General features: G+C 45.4%; 1 protein-coding gene across 1 annotated transcript; it reads right to left on the minus strand.

The window, feature by feature from the left end:
• Positions 1-1,931: 1,931 nt before the first annotated feature.
• LOC308480230 (uncharacterized protein C20orf202) lies at positions 1,932-10,595 on the minus strand. Its single transcript, XM_081011689.1, has 2 exons — positions 10,190-10,595; positions 1,932-2,761 (listed from the first exon to the last, which is right to left on the minus strand). Exons 1-2 carry the CDS (start codon positions 10,253-10,255, stop codon positions 2,540-2,542), a joined length of 288 nt encoding a protein of 95 aa, XP_080867815.1. The 5' UTR covers positions 10,256-10,595; the 3' UTR covers positions 1,932-2,539.
• Positions 10,596-17,046: the final 6,451 nt, after the last annotated feature.

The following is a 17,046-nucleotide window of genomic DNA, read 5'->3' on the forward strand; positions in this document are numbered from 1 at the left end:
ATTGTGCTGTAGCGCAGGGGTGCCCCTCCAGAGAGCAAAAATGCAGCAACATTGGAGAAGCATAGCAGAACAACTAATAGAGCAGAATGATCTGTGAATGTTGTTGATGTTTAGTCGTGGCCGACTCTTCGTGACCCCCTGGACCAGAGCACGCCAGGCACTCCTGTCTTCCACTGCCTCCCGCAGTTTGGTCAAACTCATGCTGGTAGCTTCGAGAACACTGTCCCACCATCTCGTCCTCTGTCATCCCCTTCTCCTTGAGCCCTCCATCTTTCCCAACATCAGGGTCTTTTCCAGGGAGTCTTCTCTTCTCATGAGGTGGCCAAAGTACTGGAGCCTCAGCTTCAGGATCTGTCCTTCCAGGGAGCACTCAGGGCTGATTTCCTTAAGAAGAATGGAGAGGTTTGATCTTCTTGCAGTCCATGGGATTCTCAAGAGTCTCCTCCAACACTAGAATTCAAAAGCATCAATTCTTAGGTGATCAGCCTTCTTTATAGTCCAGCTCTCACTTCCATACATCACTAGATCTGTGGATAGCCTAGTCTAAATCTATCTACCGGTAATACACTATTAAGGGGCAGATGGGGCTCATCAACCTGGCATGGCAGCCCTTCTAGGAGAAGGAAAACTCTGATCCTAAATCTCTGCTGCCTTGCGGGACCTCTTTGGAAGAAGAAAACACTAAGGAGTAAACCCTACAGAAATCCAGAATGGAGTCAGAATCATAGAACTGTAGAGTTGGAAGGGACCCTGAGGATCATCTAGTCCAACCCCCTGCAAAATGCAGGAATATGCAGCTGGCCCATACAGGGATCGAACCTGCAACCTTGGTGTTATCAGCACCATGGTCTAACCAACTGAGCTATCCAGGCTCAGTCCCTAAGGTGGTTGGAGGGTGCCTTGTGTGCCCCCTTCCAGCAACTCCTGCAGCCAAGCTGTTGCCAAACCTATTGCGCTGCTTTCCTTTGGCCCACAACGGAGGGGGGGGGGGAGTGTCTTGTCATCTGGACAAGATTAAAGGAAGATAAAAAATACTTTGGGTTCTCTGTCTTGCAGCTAACTATAGTATTCACTCATTAAGATCCAACCTGAGAAACTATTCAGAATGTATAAAGGTTTTTCAAATGTTTGCTGGAAATGCCAAGAACACGAAGGGATATTTTATAATGCTTGGCAGACATGTGAAAAGGCTAAAAAATATTGGATACATGTACAGTCATTGATACAGCAGATTTTAAAAGTTAATATTCAATTGAAGCCAGAACTCTTTCTTTCAGGGTTAATGGATACACAACTGGAAAAGGATGATGGGAGATTACTCCAATTTATGATTGCAGCAGTGAGATTGCTCTACGCACAAAGATGGAAAGATACAGCCTAGAGGAATGGCTGGTAAAACTATTGGACATGGCTTCATTGGCAAAATTAACTTGTTTAATTAGAGAAAAACCATTACTGACATTTATTAATTTATTAATGAACTTGTAATTTATTATTAATTTATTAATGAACTTGTAATTTATTATTAATTTATTAATGAATTTGTAATTTATTAATGAACTTGTAATATCTGGATTTGAAGATTGAAAAAAAATACTTGTTTACAGAGGCAATGAATTATATTTTTTTTAAAAAATGTAACTGTATAGACCCAGTAATTTTTGGCACTATATAACTATCAATGTTGATGCCATTGCTGGTGGGGATGATGATGAAACAGTTTAGGATTTCCTCCATCTGCCTGCAATGGCATCATCTCCCACCTCCTGCCACCCTGCAAAAAAATGCAAAGATGAATCATTTGTAAAGCCAAGTCATGACTGCAGAATCATGACATAATGCAAGCACACATATCTTAATTATGCAAACACTTGATTTGAATAATAATATATTATGCTTCCTGGTCACAGAATTATATTTTGATTTTCCCCCTCTTTCATATTTGAGGGTTGAGCTGGCACACACAAGCTGCAGTTTATTCTGTTTCCCCGATGTTTCCTTAACTGCAGTTAATTTCTGCATTATATTTGAGCTTTCATACAACATAGAAGCCACATCTGGTAAAACGAACAGCATGTAGTACATGTTTAGTGTTCATTTTCATGTTATGTGATTGCAGAAAAAAAGTCAATTTGCAGCATCCTTAGCCCAGTAAATTTCAGGATTAAAGTGATGAAATTTGGGGCAGTATTCCAGCACATAGTTCTTTCCTGCTGTTTTCACAAAGGAACAGACGAATGCAAGGGCAGAAAGAGTGGGAGGGTAGCAAAGTTGCCCTGTAACGTTCCTTGTTGTTCCACTGGTGTGAATGAAATTTAGTGCGAGATGCTGGTCCTATATAGGTCAAGAAGCCACCTTTTCATAATGCCACCAGGTGTTGCAGGAACATCAGAAAACAGGACATAAGCTCTAGCATTATGATCAGGAAAACTAACACAATGTTCTCCACCTCTGAATGCCCCAACACAGTCACTGGAATGCCAAAGAAGCTGTTTGCACTGACCGATGACCCCCTGCCCTTGCATCCACCCTCAATTTGTCATGGGAGGGAGTTTCTTCTGTTCGCTCCGAGTTTGAAGGACCTTCTTGACAGGACTGGGGCTCCCATGTCCTCTGAACACGAACGGGCTCTGGCCCCAAACACATCCCTGTTGGGATCGGAGCTCTCCCAGTCTGCACACTCTGCTTTCAGCTCCCGTAAGGTACTGTGCAGCTGCAACAACTTCTCCAGCAGCTCTTGGTCCTGGAGTTGCATTTCTAACTAGAAGAGGAAACAAGCGAGAAAGGGAGAACTATTTGAGCGACTCTGTAGCATGGTAGCTTCGACAAGTGTTTGGCAGGAGGTCTCCCAGTCACATCTTACCTGCAGCTCTTTGCATGTGTACTTGGCAGTAAGCCCTGTGGAACATTGCAGGGTTTCCTTCTGAGTAAACAGGCAAAGGATTGGGCCACACATGGTCAAAGTGAAACTACATTTTCTCAGTCCCCCATCTAAAATTTGAAGATCGTGGGATTTTATGTTAAAAAATTTAGAGCATAAGGAGGTGGGGAAAGAATTCCTCAATGGAATAAAGGCAATATATACTGAACAGAAAGCTAAGTTAATTGTTAACAATGTGATTACGGAAGAAATAGGGATAACCAAGGGTACACGACAAGGGTGTCCACTTTCGCCACTGTTATTCATCATGGTCCTGGAAGTCTTTCTAAAATCTATAAGGGAAAATGAGGTAATAAAAGGGGTTGGGGTAGGCCGGAATGAATATAAGGTTAAAGCCTTTGCCGATGATCTGGTCTTAACGGTGGAAGAACCTTTGGAAAGTGTTAAAAACATACTTATAGAGGTGGAAAGATTTGGTCAAGTGGCAGGATTTATACTGAATAAGGAAAAGACTAAAATAATTGCTAAGAACATGGATCAAGATACGATAGGAATAAAGCAACAACAAATAGGTATAGAAGTGGTGAAGAAGGTGAAATATTTGGGTATCTGGATAACCCCAAAGAATATTGATTTGTATCAGAATAATTATGTACCAGTGTGGAATGAAAGAAAGATCTGGAGGTGTGGGGACGAATGACGCTATCGCTGTGGGGAAGGATTTCATCGATAAAGATGAGCGTGTTGCCAAAATTGTTATTTTTGTTTCAGACAATTCCAATAATCAAAGGAACGGTGACCTTTAAAGAATGGCAAAGAGTAATTTCAAGGTATATCTGGCAGGGTAAGAAGCCAAGAATTCAATTTAAGTTATTAACAGATGCTAAAGAAAGAGGAGGCTTCGCCCTGCCAGACTTGAAATTATATTATGAAGCTTCATGTCTCTGTTGGTTAAAGGAATGGGTAAAATTAGAAAATGCAGAGTTGCTAGACATAGAAGGATTTGATAACAGATTTGGGTGGCACGCCTATTTATGGCTTGAAAAAAAGAAAATCCATAAAGGTTTTGAGAACCACATTTTCCAAAGATCTTTGATAGAAATATGGGATAGGTATAAAAGCCTACTTGAACCAAAAACTCCGCACTGGTTATCTCCATTAGAGGTTATGAGTGTTAAGAAAATCAATATGAGAAGGAATTGGATTACATATGGAAATCTGATCGTTAAGGAAGGGGGGAAATGGAAAATGAAACCCTATGAAGAAGTAAAAGAGTATGTATATGATTGGTTGCATTATTTTCAAATAAATGAAATGTTTAAAAAGGATCTTAAGGAATATGGATATACAGAGAAAGATTCAAAATTTCAAACAGAAATAATAAATAATGAATATAAGATTTTATCTAAAATGTATAAGATATTGTTGGAATGGCATACAAAAGATGAAGAAGTTAAATCTGTTATGATACAATGGGCCAGAGATTTTGGATATAATATACAATTTAAAGATTGGATTAAACTATGGAATGAAAATATTAAATTTACCGCATGTACTGCGTTAAAGGAAAATGTTATGAAAATGAATTACAGATGGTATATTACACCGGTAAAACTTGCAAAAATGTATAAAACATGTAAGAAATGTTGGAAATGTAAAGAAAATGATGGCACTTTTTACCATATGTGGTGGGAATGTAAGAAAGTGAAGAGCTTCTGGGAATTGATATACAGAACAATGAATTGAAAAAAATGTTGAAATATACATTTGCTAAGAAACCAGAGGCCTTTCTTCTAGGAATCACAGGAAATGAAATAAACAGAAAGGATTGTAAACTTTTCCAATATGCAGTAACAGCGGCAAGAATATTATTGGCCCAGAGATGGAAACAGGAACAAGTACCTACTTTGGAGGAGTGGAGAATGAAGCTGATGGACTATGCAGAACTTGATAAAATGACAGGGAAGATCAGATATCTACGAGATCAAAAGTTTATCGAGGACTGGGGAAAATTAGTCGAGTATTGGGGAGGTATAAGTGACAATGAAATAACGTTAGTGGCATTTAAAGAAGCTCTGTAAAAACTTAAGAAATATTGTAAGAAAGAAAAACAGGTGTGGAAGGGCATGATAAAAGGCAATAGAAAATTTAGGAAATGTGTAACTAAAAAGTTTAATTCGGATGATTGTCAGAAAGGCTGATGGAAGTACAAAAACGAGAAAATTTGTTAAGTTGAAATGTTTATCTATTGTTCTTGATGAAAATTAATAAAAATATTATTTTAAAAAAAAATTGAAGATCGTAAGAGTGGTCCACACTACAGAGTTACTGGGAAGCCCTATGTGGGAATGCTTAATGTTCTCTTAGGTCTCAGGAACAATCTTGGTGCAATGTTAAATGCATCTTTGCATTTAACTGGACTAGTTTCAACAGGTGAGTCTTTAGCATATGTGCCTCTGGGGTGCAAAGACCCACCCCCCAAATTTAGTTTAGCCCCAGCGCCATTGAGAATGACAAGCGCCGTCGTTGAGTCTGACAAGCGCTGCCATTGTGAATGACAAGCGCCACCGCTGGCGCAGCACATCTTTGCTAAATAAGTGCACAAAGTCGAAAGTCCTTTAGTGAAACAATAGGTATACATTTCGGTAATACCTAGGTATATATGTATTTTGTTTTTCTAGCTTGATCAAAATTATTTATTATTTCATAACAGGTAGATAGTTAAGAGCTTAGGTGGCTTCAGCGGCGGGTGCCTGGCGCCCCCCAGAATTCGGCGCCCGCACCTCTTGCACCCATGGGTAAAGATGGCCCTAGGTTTCAAAAATGCAAATAGCATCAGAGGGTGAAGTAAGTTTTTATCAGCATCACAGCAGGCATGGAAGGGAGGATTCAACCCTTCCCTCCCGCTGCAGCTCTGAGGAAACTTTTCCCTGTGGTGCTCATTTTGCGTTGGGAGGAAGTTCCCTGTGATCTGTGCTCCTCATCCCAGAGCTAAGGCAATTTGCATTAAAATAATAACCGTCCTGCATCTTAAATGCAAAGATACCTGTTACATCACATTGGAACAAGTTTGACTCTCTGGTTAATGAGTTTCTTGACTTGCCAGTGTTAAAACCGTAGCTGATGACACTGGAGGATTTAGGCATGGGATTGATGGCCATTTTTACAGTAGAGCAGGTGACTTCCTTTCCGATATACCTTAGAGGAGTACTGCTGGAGTGTGCTGAGGTAAAGTGGAGAGGCAGTGTGGTGTAGTAGTTAGAGTCCCAGATGAGGACCTGGAAAACCAGGGTTCAAATCACCACTCAGCCAGGAAGTTCTCTGGGTGAGCTTGGACCAGCCATTGCCTCAGCCTAACCTACCTCAAAGGGTGGTTGTGAGAATAAAAAATGGGAGAGGAGAACCGTGTTTGCATGCCGCCTGAACTCCTTAGAGGAAAGGTGGAATATCAATTAAATCAAATCACTAATAAACTGGAGTTAGGAAAGCGCTTGAGGGCTAAGTATCTTTTCCAGTACCTTATGATCCTGCCTGCACTCTGCATCTTATCTCCTTTCAAGATTAGGAAGGTTCGAATGTTTGCCAGACATTCTTCACCATTGCAAACCCTCCAACGTTTTCCCGATGAAAATAGGGACATGCAATTCCATAATGATAATTTTACTATTTATACCCCACACATCTTACCGGGTTGCCCCAGCCACTCCGGGTAGCTTCCAACATATAGAAAAAACATAACAAAACATTAAACATTAAAAAAAAAAAACCTTCCCTATACAGGGTTGCCTTCAGACGGCTTGGGGGTCGGCTAACTTCATAGCCTCCAACATTTCTCCAATGAAAATAGGGACGTCCTAAGGAAAATAATAATAATAATAATAATAATAATAATAATAATAATAATAATAATTTTTAAATTTATATCCCACCCTCCCCAGCTGAAGCCGGGCTTAGAACGGCTAACAACAATAAAAATAACACAGCATTCTAAAATCAATTCATTTTAAAATCAATTCAAAATCAAATTAATGGCAACCACTGGGCTAGAGTTCTGTGAGGATTACCAAAGGGGGGATCAGACTGTGCTTTGGTCAAAGGCCTGGTGGAACCGTCTTGCAGGCCCTGCGGAAAGATGTCAAGTCCCGCAGGGCCCTGGTCTCTTGTGACAGAGCGTTCCACCAGATTGGGGCCACGGCCAAAAAGGCCCTGGCTCTGGTTGAAGCCAGCCTAACCTCTCTGTGGCCCGGGATCTCCAAGATGTTTTTATTTGCAGACCATAAGGTCCTCTGTGGGACATACCAGGAGAGGCGGTCCCGTAGGTACGAGGGTCCTAGGCCATGAAGGGCTTTAAAGGTCAAAACCAGCACCTTGAACCTGATCCTGTACTCCACCGGGAGCCAGTGCAGTTGGTATGAATGTGATCCGGTAGTGAGGACCCCGTAAGGAGTCTCGCCGCGGCATTCTGCACCCGCTGGAGTTTCTGGGTCAGTCTCAAGGGCAGCCCCACATGGAGTGGGGACATTCTGGGATCAAATCTGAAACAGGGACGGCTTCTCTATATCAGGGATGTCCCTGGAAAATAGGGACATTTGGAGGGTCTGCCATTGTGTCTGGGCTCTGGAATTCTCTCCCTCCCCTGAGAGGTCAGCTTCACCCCTCCTTCCTACTTTCTCAGTGAGTTTTTTTGTTTTGTTTTGGAGGTTCTTGGGAGATTAGTTTGCTACCGCCTGGGTATTATTTGTGAACTGTGATATTGTTATAAGCAACTATGAATGCTCATTGTGAGCAGAATAGCAAGGCGAAGATAAGTTTAAACGAACAAGATTTCAGAGAAGATCAGAAAAGGTTCCATTCCGAATGGCATCTTTTGTTGCCACGCTGCCTCCTGCCAAACCCCAAGACAATTTTGGCAGCAGCTGAAATGACAAATGTCTCCCTTCTTCAAAGAAAGTGTGGACAATATTGCTCTCTCTAAAGGGGCACATACTGGATATAATTTGAGGGCTGTGTTAAGATTGATAATGTGCTTTCAAGGCCCTGGAAATGTGACGTAACCTTACAGCAGGGTGTCATTGAGCATGCACAAAGTGACTTTCCCTCCCTGCTGAGTGATGTCAGCATTGGCCAAATCGTCGGAGACATGGCTGCCTGTCATGCCCAAGTCCTGACACTTCCCGTTTCAGAAACAAATCAGCCCTGTGCCAATGAGCTTACAGCAGAAACACACTGATATTCACCTCCTCCCACCATCCGGCTCATCATCCTGTCTCGACCTTTGAGTCACCTTGATCAGCGTTAGTCTCTGGGTGTTCGGTCTGCTGTGCAAAGCTATGAATACTAAGGAGGAAGGAGTGAAACTTTACCCTTTCCATCTCAGCTGAGCAAGAAAGAGACACTCAGTCTGTCTGCTGCCTGGGAAACAAGCACTCTGGGTGCATTTGCCCTCATGGGTGTAAATCACATTTTTTTGCCAGCTTCCAGAATTTGTGATTTTTCTGGCTATTTTCTCTTCCCCCTTCCCAGTTCCTCCTTTCTTTCTCTTTCCATTTGTAAGACGTTCATTTTTGTTTCATGCCTCTTTCTTCCAAATTAAGTGCCAAAACCCCTGGCGAAGAGAAAGTCTTCATCTGTTGCCTAAAAATAATGGTGGCTCCAGGCGTGCCTCCCTGGGGCGAGGGAGCCACAACTGAAAAGATACATTATTCTATTGCACCTGTCTAAGGGGCTACAGGTGGGACCACAGAGCCTAGGACTTGCCAGTCAGAAGGTCAGCAGTTCGAATCCCGGCGACGGGGTGAGCTCCCATTGCCCAGTCCCTGCTCCTGCCAACTTAGCAGTTCGAAAGCACGTCAAAGTGCAAGTAGATAAATAGGTACCGCTCTGGCAGGAAGGTGAACAGCGTTTCCGTGCACTGCTCTGGTTCACCAGAAGTGGCTTAGTCATGCTGGCCACATGACCTGGAAGCTGTACACCGGCTCCCTCGGCCAGTTAAAGCGAGATGAGCGCTGCAACCCCAGAGTCGTCCGCAATTGGACCTAATGGTCAGGGCTCCATTTACCTTTAAGGACCACAGAAAGAAGGTCACTCTCCCTTTCTGCAGTTTCCAGAAAATGGCATTTAGAGGCAGGCTTCTTCTGGCAGTAGGGGTCGGTACTAGCCATCACAGTAGCCATTCACAGCTTGATCCTCAATGGGTTTTCAAATGCTCTTTTAAAAGCCACCCAAGTTGGTGGCACACTATGCTGTTTTGTTTAAAAATCAAGGGAATTATGTGCTGTTTGCCTACCACCCACAGAGCAGCAGCGGCAGCATTTGACAATGTGGCACTTCTGGGAAGCAGGAAAGCTGGTTGCAGCAGTGGTAAGCAATGTGCCCACCTTTTAAAGATTGCCAGGCTTTCGGAGTGGGGAGCGCCAACTGCTCATCTTGGAAAATGGAAGAAAGGAAAATGGAAAGAACAAGTGCCTGCAGATCTCCCTGGGAAGAATAAGCTGGCATGTGAAGAACGCTGTCACTGCTCAGTTAAAATTCAGGACTAGCCAGCTGGCTTTCATCCAGCTGCCCTAGAGGACAGGGCCTTCTTCGTGGCTGCTCCCAGGATTGGGAACTCCCTTCCTAGAGAAGCAAGAGCAAGAGAGAGCCAGTGTGGTGTAGTGGTTAAGAGCAGTAGTCTCGTAATCTGGGGAACCGGGTTCGTGTCTCTGCTCCTCCACATGCAGCTGCTGGGTGACCTTGGGCTAGTCACACTTCTCTGAAGTCTCTCAGCCCCACTCGCCTCACAGGGTGTCTGTTGTGGGGGAGGAAGGGAAAGGAGAATGTTAGCCGCTTTGAGACTCCTGAAGGGGAGTGAAAGGCGGGATATCAAATCCAAACTCTTCTTCTTCTTCTGCCATCTCAAGGTCTAACCTGCTGCGCAGGGTTGCCGTGTGGATCAAATGAGATCTTTATGTTGCACAAAGCATCTCGCAGAAAAGGTTGGAATGCAAATGCAAGGAATCACTTAGGAGGGTACCTGTGGCTCTGCAAACAGCATAGAATAGGAGGGTCAAACTTCTATGCCAGCTGGAGAAGCTCAAGAGCTGAAATAGAAGGTTTGCTCTGTGGATACCTGGCAGCTCCCTCACCCCACTTTTCAACATTTGATGACTGGCACAAATATTGCGAATGAAGCCTTTTGCATTCCAGCAGCTCTGAAAAGCTTCACCTGCTGAACTCCTGCCTGCCTGACTGCTCTTGCGAGCGCCCAGGGAGCCTTACCCCTCTCTGCCTGGGAAGGACCTGCACAAAGGGAGGTGGGCTTTGCCTTACCAGTTCTCTCCTCAGCCACGCCAGCGCCTGTTCAATACGCAGCTTTCTCTCTTCTTCCAGCTGCATGCTGGAAACGTGGGGCGTTCAGGCAGCGCCAGGCTCTGCCCGCTGAGGGGGCAGCATGGGGCTTCCGAATGCACAGGCCAGGAGCTCCAATCTCTCTCCCTCTCCCACTGCTTGCTGCCTCCTCTTCCAGCCGAACTGAAGGTCCCCCCCCCCCGCAAGCCTCTACGCAGTTGCAGTGGCACCGTGCAGCCAGCAGAACAGAAGCAACTGGTGACTCGGCTTGGAACATGTGTGTCTGGGTGGGTGTGTGGGTGTTTCTCTCCCCCCCAATTCCATCTTTCTGCAGCACACTCTGAGCAGGGCTGGTCGGGAGCTCCTCTATGCCATGCCAAGCACCACCTGATCCAGGGATGTGTGTTTGTGTGTGTGTTAGAGAGAGAGACAGACAGACAGACAGACAGACAGACAGGCAGGCAGGCAGGCAGACAGACAGACAGGAGGGGGAGTCATCAAATAAAAAAAGGTTCCTTTCTTGGGTCAGAGGAGGTGGAATCAAGAGTAGCTGAGCCAGCCAGAGACTGGCATTTTTGTCTGCTCTGCCAGGGGAACCCAAGGCTCTGGCGGCTGCCAGGGGCAAATGGATCATGCCCAATTCTGTGGCAGCCTGTAAACCACATGTGTCCCGAGAGAACGTTAGCCGAGAATACAGTGGTACCTTGGGTTACATACGCTTCAGGTTACAGACTCCGCTAACCCAGAAATAGTACCTCGGGTTAAGAACTTTGCTTCAGGATGAGAACAGAAATCGTGCTCCGGCGGTGCAGCGGCAGCGGGAGGCCCCATTAGCTAAAGTGGTGCTTCAGGTTAAGAACAGTTTCAGGTTAAGAACAGACCTCCAGAATTAAGTTCTTAACCCGAGGTACCACTGTAGGTGGTTTAAGAATTGCTTGTCTGTTGATCAGGCCAGTGGCACACCTAACCATCTTGATACCTATAGACCTTGCTAGAACTGGAACTGATCAAAGTGTGGCTGCCCCCTGGTAAGGCAGCATACAGTCCCCATGGTATAACATCTAGGGTCTCCAGTTAAATAGTGGGTGAAAGGGGGTGTGCCAGAGAGGCTCTGCTAATCAGCGGTGACATAGGAATCTGCTATTGATTGGTTATACTAAATCAAACCACTGGTTTATCTAACTCAGTAATGTCTACACTGACTGGCAGCTGCTCTCCAGGGTTTCAGATCCTGGGCATTCCCAGTGCTATCTGGAGATGGGGATTGAACTTGGAACATTCTGCCCGCCAAGTGGGGACTTTCAGATGCTGTCCACTGAACTAATGCCCTTCCCCAACATGGGACAAGATGGAGAATTAAGCCTGCCCTTTCCCAAGGCAGCTGCTGCAACTGTATTTTCGCAGCACCGAGGAGAAAATGGTCCTGCACATCTCTGCGGGCTCTGGTGACCTGTCGCCAGCCTTGGAGATGCGTTTCCAAGGAAACCTCTGTCACGATGCGATGCCTTTTCATTTGTTTGTATGTGACACAGTTCCAGCTTTTTCAGGCTCCAGCTTGGCTTTGTCACGAGGAACAGCAAGGACAGAATGTTTCTGAATGAGTGAATCTGGGGAAAGGAGGAACTAGCAGTGGCAAGGGATCCCCTTCATTGGCACAGCACATCTTTGGCTGGGAGGGGAATCGCTCTCTTCTAGGGGAAGGTGTGAGCAATGGGACAAATCTCTCTGAGGCTTTCGCAGGATGCACAACTTCAAAACTTTTTGAGACACCAAATCCCATCTCTTCACTTTATTTTGAGGCGTTTGGGCAACTTTCCCCCCCCATTTCACTTTTAATTTGCATACCACCAGGAGGCTTACAAGATGAAGAAACCATGTAATAACAATCTGATCCAATACAAAAGTCACAATAATTTTAAAATAAACAACTTACATCAAATAAAGCAATATTCAATAATCTATTATATATATTATATATATTCAATACTCTATTATATAGAGTATAATAGTAAACAGTAAAATTAAACATCAACAAATAATAATTAAACAGTTTACACTTATCAATTACAATAAAGAATCACTAAACTATTATCTCTCTTCTCTAATACCAGTGTACTGGAAGAAGCAAAGATCACCAGTGTTGAAGCAATGATTCTTCAACATCAACTTCGTTGGACTGGTCATGTTGTGCGGATGCCTGATGGTCGTCTTCCAAAGCAACTACTCTATTCCGAACTTAAAAATGGAAAGCATAATGCTGGTGGTCAACAAAAGAGGTTGAAAGACTGTCTCAAGGCAAATCTAAAAAAATGTAGTATTAACACCGACAACTGGGAAACACTGGCCTGTGAGCGCTCCAGTTGGAGAACAGCCTTTATCAAAGGTGTAATGGCTTTGAAGACACTCGAACTCAGAACGCAAGGGAGAAACATGCTAAGAGGAAGGCACGCTTGGCAAATCCACACCGTGATCAACTCCCGCCCGGAAACCAATGTCCCCACTGTGGAAAGACGTGTGGATCCAGAATTGGCCTCCATAGTCATTTACAGACTCACTGTTAAAATTGTGTCTATGGAAGACAATCCAACCCGGCTTGGGGCCATCTGTCTGGCTGCTGTGAGAAACAGGATGGTGTGTTTCTTGGGCTCATGTTCTGATCGAACAGGTCCCTCCTTGTGTTCACATTATCAGCAATTAGGTAAAGGTAAAGGTCCAGTCATTAGGTCCAGTCATGACCGACTCTGGGGTTGCATCTTTCATCTCGCTTTACTGGCCGAGGGAGCCGGTGTACAGCTTCCGGGTCATGTGGCCAGCAGGACTAAGTCACATCTGGCGAACCAGAGCAGCGCACGGAAACGCCGTTTACCTTCCCACCGGAGTGTTACCTATTTATCTACTTGCACTTAAGAAGAAGAAGAAGAAGAAGAAGAAGAAGAAGAAGAAGAAGAAGAAGAGGAATTTGGATTTGATCTCCCACTTTATCACTACCCGAAGGAGTCTCAAAGCGGCTAACATTCTCCTTTCCCTTCCTCCCCCACAACAAACACTCTGTGAGGCGAGTGGGGCTGAGAGACTTCAGAGAAGTGTGACTAGCCCAGGGTCACCCAGCAGCTGCATGTGGAGGAGCGGAGACGCGAACCCAGTTCACCAGATTACGAGTCTACCGCTCTTAACCACTACACCACACTGGCTTTGATGTGCTTTCGAACTGCTATGTTGGCAGGAACTGGGACTGAGCAACGGGAGCTCACCCCGTCGTGGGGATCGAACCATCGACCTTCCGATTGGCAAGCCCTAGGTTCAGTGGTTTATTCTTTGCTTATTCAATACATATTTGCCTGTTCCCTAGAATGGTTCAGAGTCCTTGCTCAGGCAGAACGCATGAACCAAAGGTGTGTCTCTGCATTACACAGCTTCCTAAGTTTGGGCTGGGGATGAAATAGTTACCAACACGAACAAGTTGTAATGAAACAGGCAAAAAGCTATCTGGGGATAGCTGAGCTGGCGTTCTCGGGCTTCGTTTGTTAATTGCACCAGCAATTACAGGAGGGAGCCCATGAGGTTTGAGTCTTTCGATGCGGCAGAAGCTGTTCCACAAAGCTGCGTCCTGCCCCACTTCCATGTGGGGTAAAATACCCAACGCGTGGGGCACAATGATAGGAGCTTCTCTCACACAGGCCCCATGGAATTGAATGAAAGTGCCAAGCAGCACAGAGAGCATACCTGGCACAAGGGACTGCTGTTTTTAGCAAGGCAGCGAACCGGAGGGAGAGAGGGTAAGGGAGAGACTTCGATCCTCTAACTCAGGCTTCCTCAACCTCAGCCCTCCAGATGTTTTGGGACTACAATTCCCATCATCCCTGACCACTGGTCCTGCTAGCTAGAAGAAGAAGAAGAAGAGTTTGGATTTGATATCCCACTTTATCACTACCTTAAGGACTCTCTAACATTCTCCTTTCCCTTCCTCCCCCACAACAAACACTCTGTGAGGTGAGTGGGGCTGAGCGACTTCAAAGAAGTGTGACTAGCCCAAGGTCACCCGGCAGCTGCTTCTGGAGGAGCGGAGACGCGAACCCGGTTCACCAAATTACGAGTCTATCGCTCTTAACCACTACACCACACTGGCTCTCAATCCCTAGCTAGGGATCATGGGACTTGTAGGCCAAAAACATCTGGAGGGCCATGGTTGAAGAAGCCTGCTCTAACCTCTCTCGCCATCAGACATGCCTGCCCCAGCAGCTGAGAGCGGCGGGGGTCTCATGACCTTTGCACCTGCAACCAGTCTTGATCTCCCAGTTCAATGCCAGCTGCAAGGCAGAGACAATTGCTACAATTGCTTTAACTGTTTTTTAATTTGAAACCAGAAGCTTTTTTTGCTGGGGATGATAGGTGATGAATTAAGAAAAGCAGACCATAGACTATTTATGTACACTACGACTGCCTCCAGAATCTTAGTAGCTCAAAAATGGAAAACTCAGGAAATACCAACACTCATGGAGTGGCAGACAAAAATGGTTGAATATGTAGAATTAGCAAAACTGACCCACAGAATCCGTAACCAAGAAGAAACAAAGTTCAAAAAGGAATGGAGTAAATTTGTTGAGTATATAGGTAATAACTGTAGAAGTTTAAAGACTGTAGCAGGATTAAAATAAATCTTGTGATGTGTGTAGAATGCAAATAAGAACCTGTGAAAGAGAAAAATTAATACGAAAGCCGGATGAAGGGAGGGAGGGAAGTCCGTGCACGATAGAGCGTGTAGTAAATAAGTAGACATATGATTGCTGAACTTTAGAGTATTTATTTTGTTTGAATATGTTACAGAAAACTCAATAAAAAGCATATAAAAAACCTGTTTTTTAATATGTTGTTGTTGGAGGGGAGATGTGCCTGGGAAGAGAGGAGCTGGAGGAAAAGCAAGCTCCACCCCACCCCCCGCCGCCAATCACAGTAGTTCTGGGTAAGGGGAGTTATGTTGTGGGAGGTGGGACAGGCCAGGTAAGGGGCACATGGCACAGGCAGTTGGCGACTGTGCCACAGGCCAGCCCCTCCTCCAACCTGGGGAACTGCGGTTGTCCTATCGGGCAGCCCTTGGGTCGGTGGCTGCAGTTGCTGAACGCCAGGTCAGCTCAGAGGAAGACCTCTGCCATCCATGACTTGATTGTGGATGAGGAGACTGCTCTTGTCTGGATCCCTGGGGCCTGGGTGGGTGAGCATGGCAGAGATGGTCTCACCCACCTGTGCACACCTGGGTACTTGGCGCAGCAACAGGGCAGACTTGAGGGTCAGGGAGGCGGGAGTTGCTGTGGTCTATAGATCTAATAATAATAATAATACAGTGGTACCTCGGGTTAAGAACTTAATTTGTTCTGGAGGTCCATTCTTAACTTGAAACTGTTCTTAACCTGAGGTACCACTTTAGCTAATGGGGCCTCCCACTGCCGCTGCGTGATTTCTGTTCTCATCCTAAAACAAAATTCTTAACCCTAGGTACTATTTCTGGATTAGTGGAGCCTGTAACCTGAATTGCTGTAACCTGAAGCGTCTGTAACCCGAGGTATAATAATAATAATAATAATAATAATAATAATATGAATATGAATGCCTTAGGACCACAGTACCTCATGGGCTGCCTCTCTGCATCTGAACCGACCCAGACCAGGGGTGAAGGAAGGCGTTGTGACACCCCGGGCAGGCATCGCTATGTAGGGTACATGTGTGGTGTCACTACGTACGATGCATGCGGCGTATGTAGTGACGCCGCACATGCACTGTACTTAGGTGTTTGCCGGCACCACCGCTCCAGTGCCATATGGATGGTGCCGGGATCCATCGCCGCTACAGCCGCGAGCAGAGGATCCCGGCACTGTCTGTACAGCACTGGCGCGCCGCCGCCGCCGCCAAACCGCTATACAGCGCATGTGCGGCATCGCTACATACAGTGCATGCGTGCGACGCCGCACATGTGCTGTACATAGCGGTTTGCCGCCGGCGCTGGGATCCTCTGCTCATGGATGCAGCCGTGAACACAGGATCCTCCACATGCAGCTGCGGTGGTGCGATGGCTGCTTGCGCTGCCGCGAGCCCCCGCGGGGTGACTTCTTGTCACCCCCACAGACATGGAACCCGGGGAGCACCGCCCCCCTGTTGTGACACCACTGACCCAGACCCTGTAATCATCATCTGAGGAGCACAGGTTTGGAAAGTACATAGGGCATCATAGAATGGTAGAGACCCGCAAGGATCCTTTAGTCCAACCCACTGCGATGCAGGAATCTCAGCTAAAGCATCTGTGACAGATGGTCATCCAAACTGACCCCACCAAACTCATGACAATTCCTTCACCTGCATTCCTCTTAAAGACACAACATGCCACAGTATTTTTCCTATTATTTATTCACGTTGTTATTTATTTCATAATATTTATACACCATTGGATTGTTTTAAAACACCCACACCCTCAAAGCAGTTTACAAATAGAATAACGCAGTGCAATTATAAGTAAAGAAAAACCCAACTCTTTTAAATCATACAAAATCAGAATAAACTAAAAACAGATCCTGGGTAGGCCTGCCTGAATAAAAACGTTTTTAGCAAGTGCCGAAAAGAACGCGCCTGCCTGAGGTCAAGAGGCGGGGAGTTCCAGAGGGTAAATGCTGCGCACTAAAAGATCCTGCTCTTACAAATGCAAAACGAGCATTGTGTGGCATCTTGTAACAGCGCTAGCGGTGCAGATCGAAGACCGTTAAAGCTTATTTTGGAGGGGGCCTCATATAAACCCACAAATAAACAAATGCAAGCACACACACGGACAAGCCAGCAGCCAGCCGGCGGTTCCG

The sequence above is a fragment of the Podarcis pityusensis genome (assembly GCF_964106645.2).
Source record: "Podarcis pityusensis genome assembly, chromosome: 6".
Classification (NCBI taxonomy): domain Eukaryota; kingdom Metazoa; phylum Chordata; class Lepidosauria; order Squamata; family Lacertidae; genus Podarcis; species Podarcis pityusensis.

What these genes read in the sequence shown, in the direction of transcription:
- LOC308480230 (XM_081011689.1), bottom strand. Translation starts at nt 10,255, where the DNA reads ATGCAGCTGGAAGAAGAGAGAAAGCTGCGTATTGAACAGGCGCTGGCG. An exon ending in CGTGGCTGAGGAGAGAACTG is followed by an intron (nt 2,762 to 10,189) that starts GTAAGGCAAAGC and finishes TTCCTCTTCTAG; the next exon opens with TTAGAAATGCAACTCCAGGA.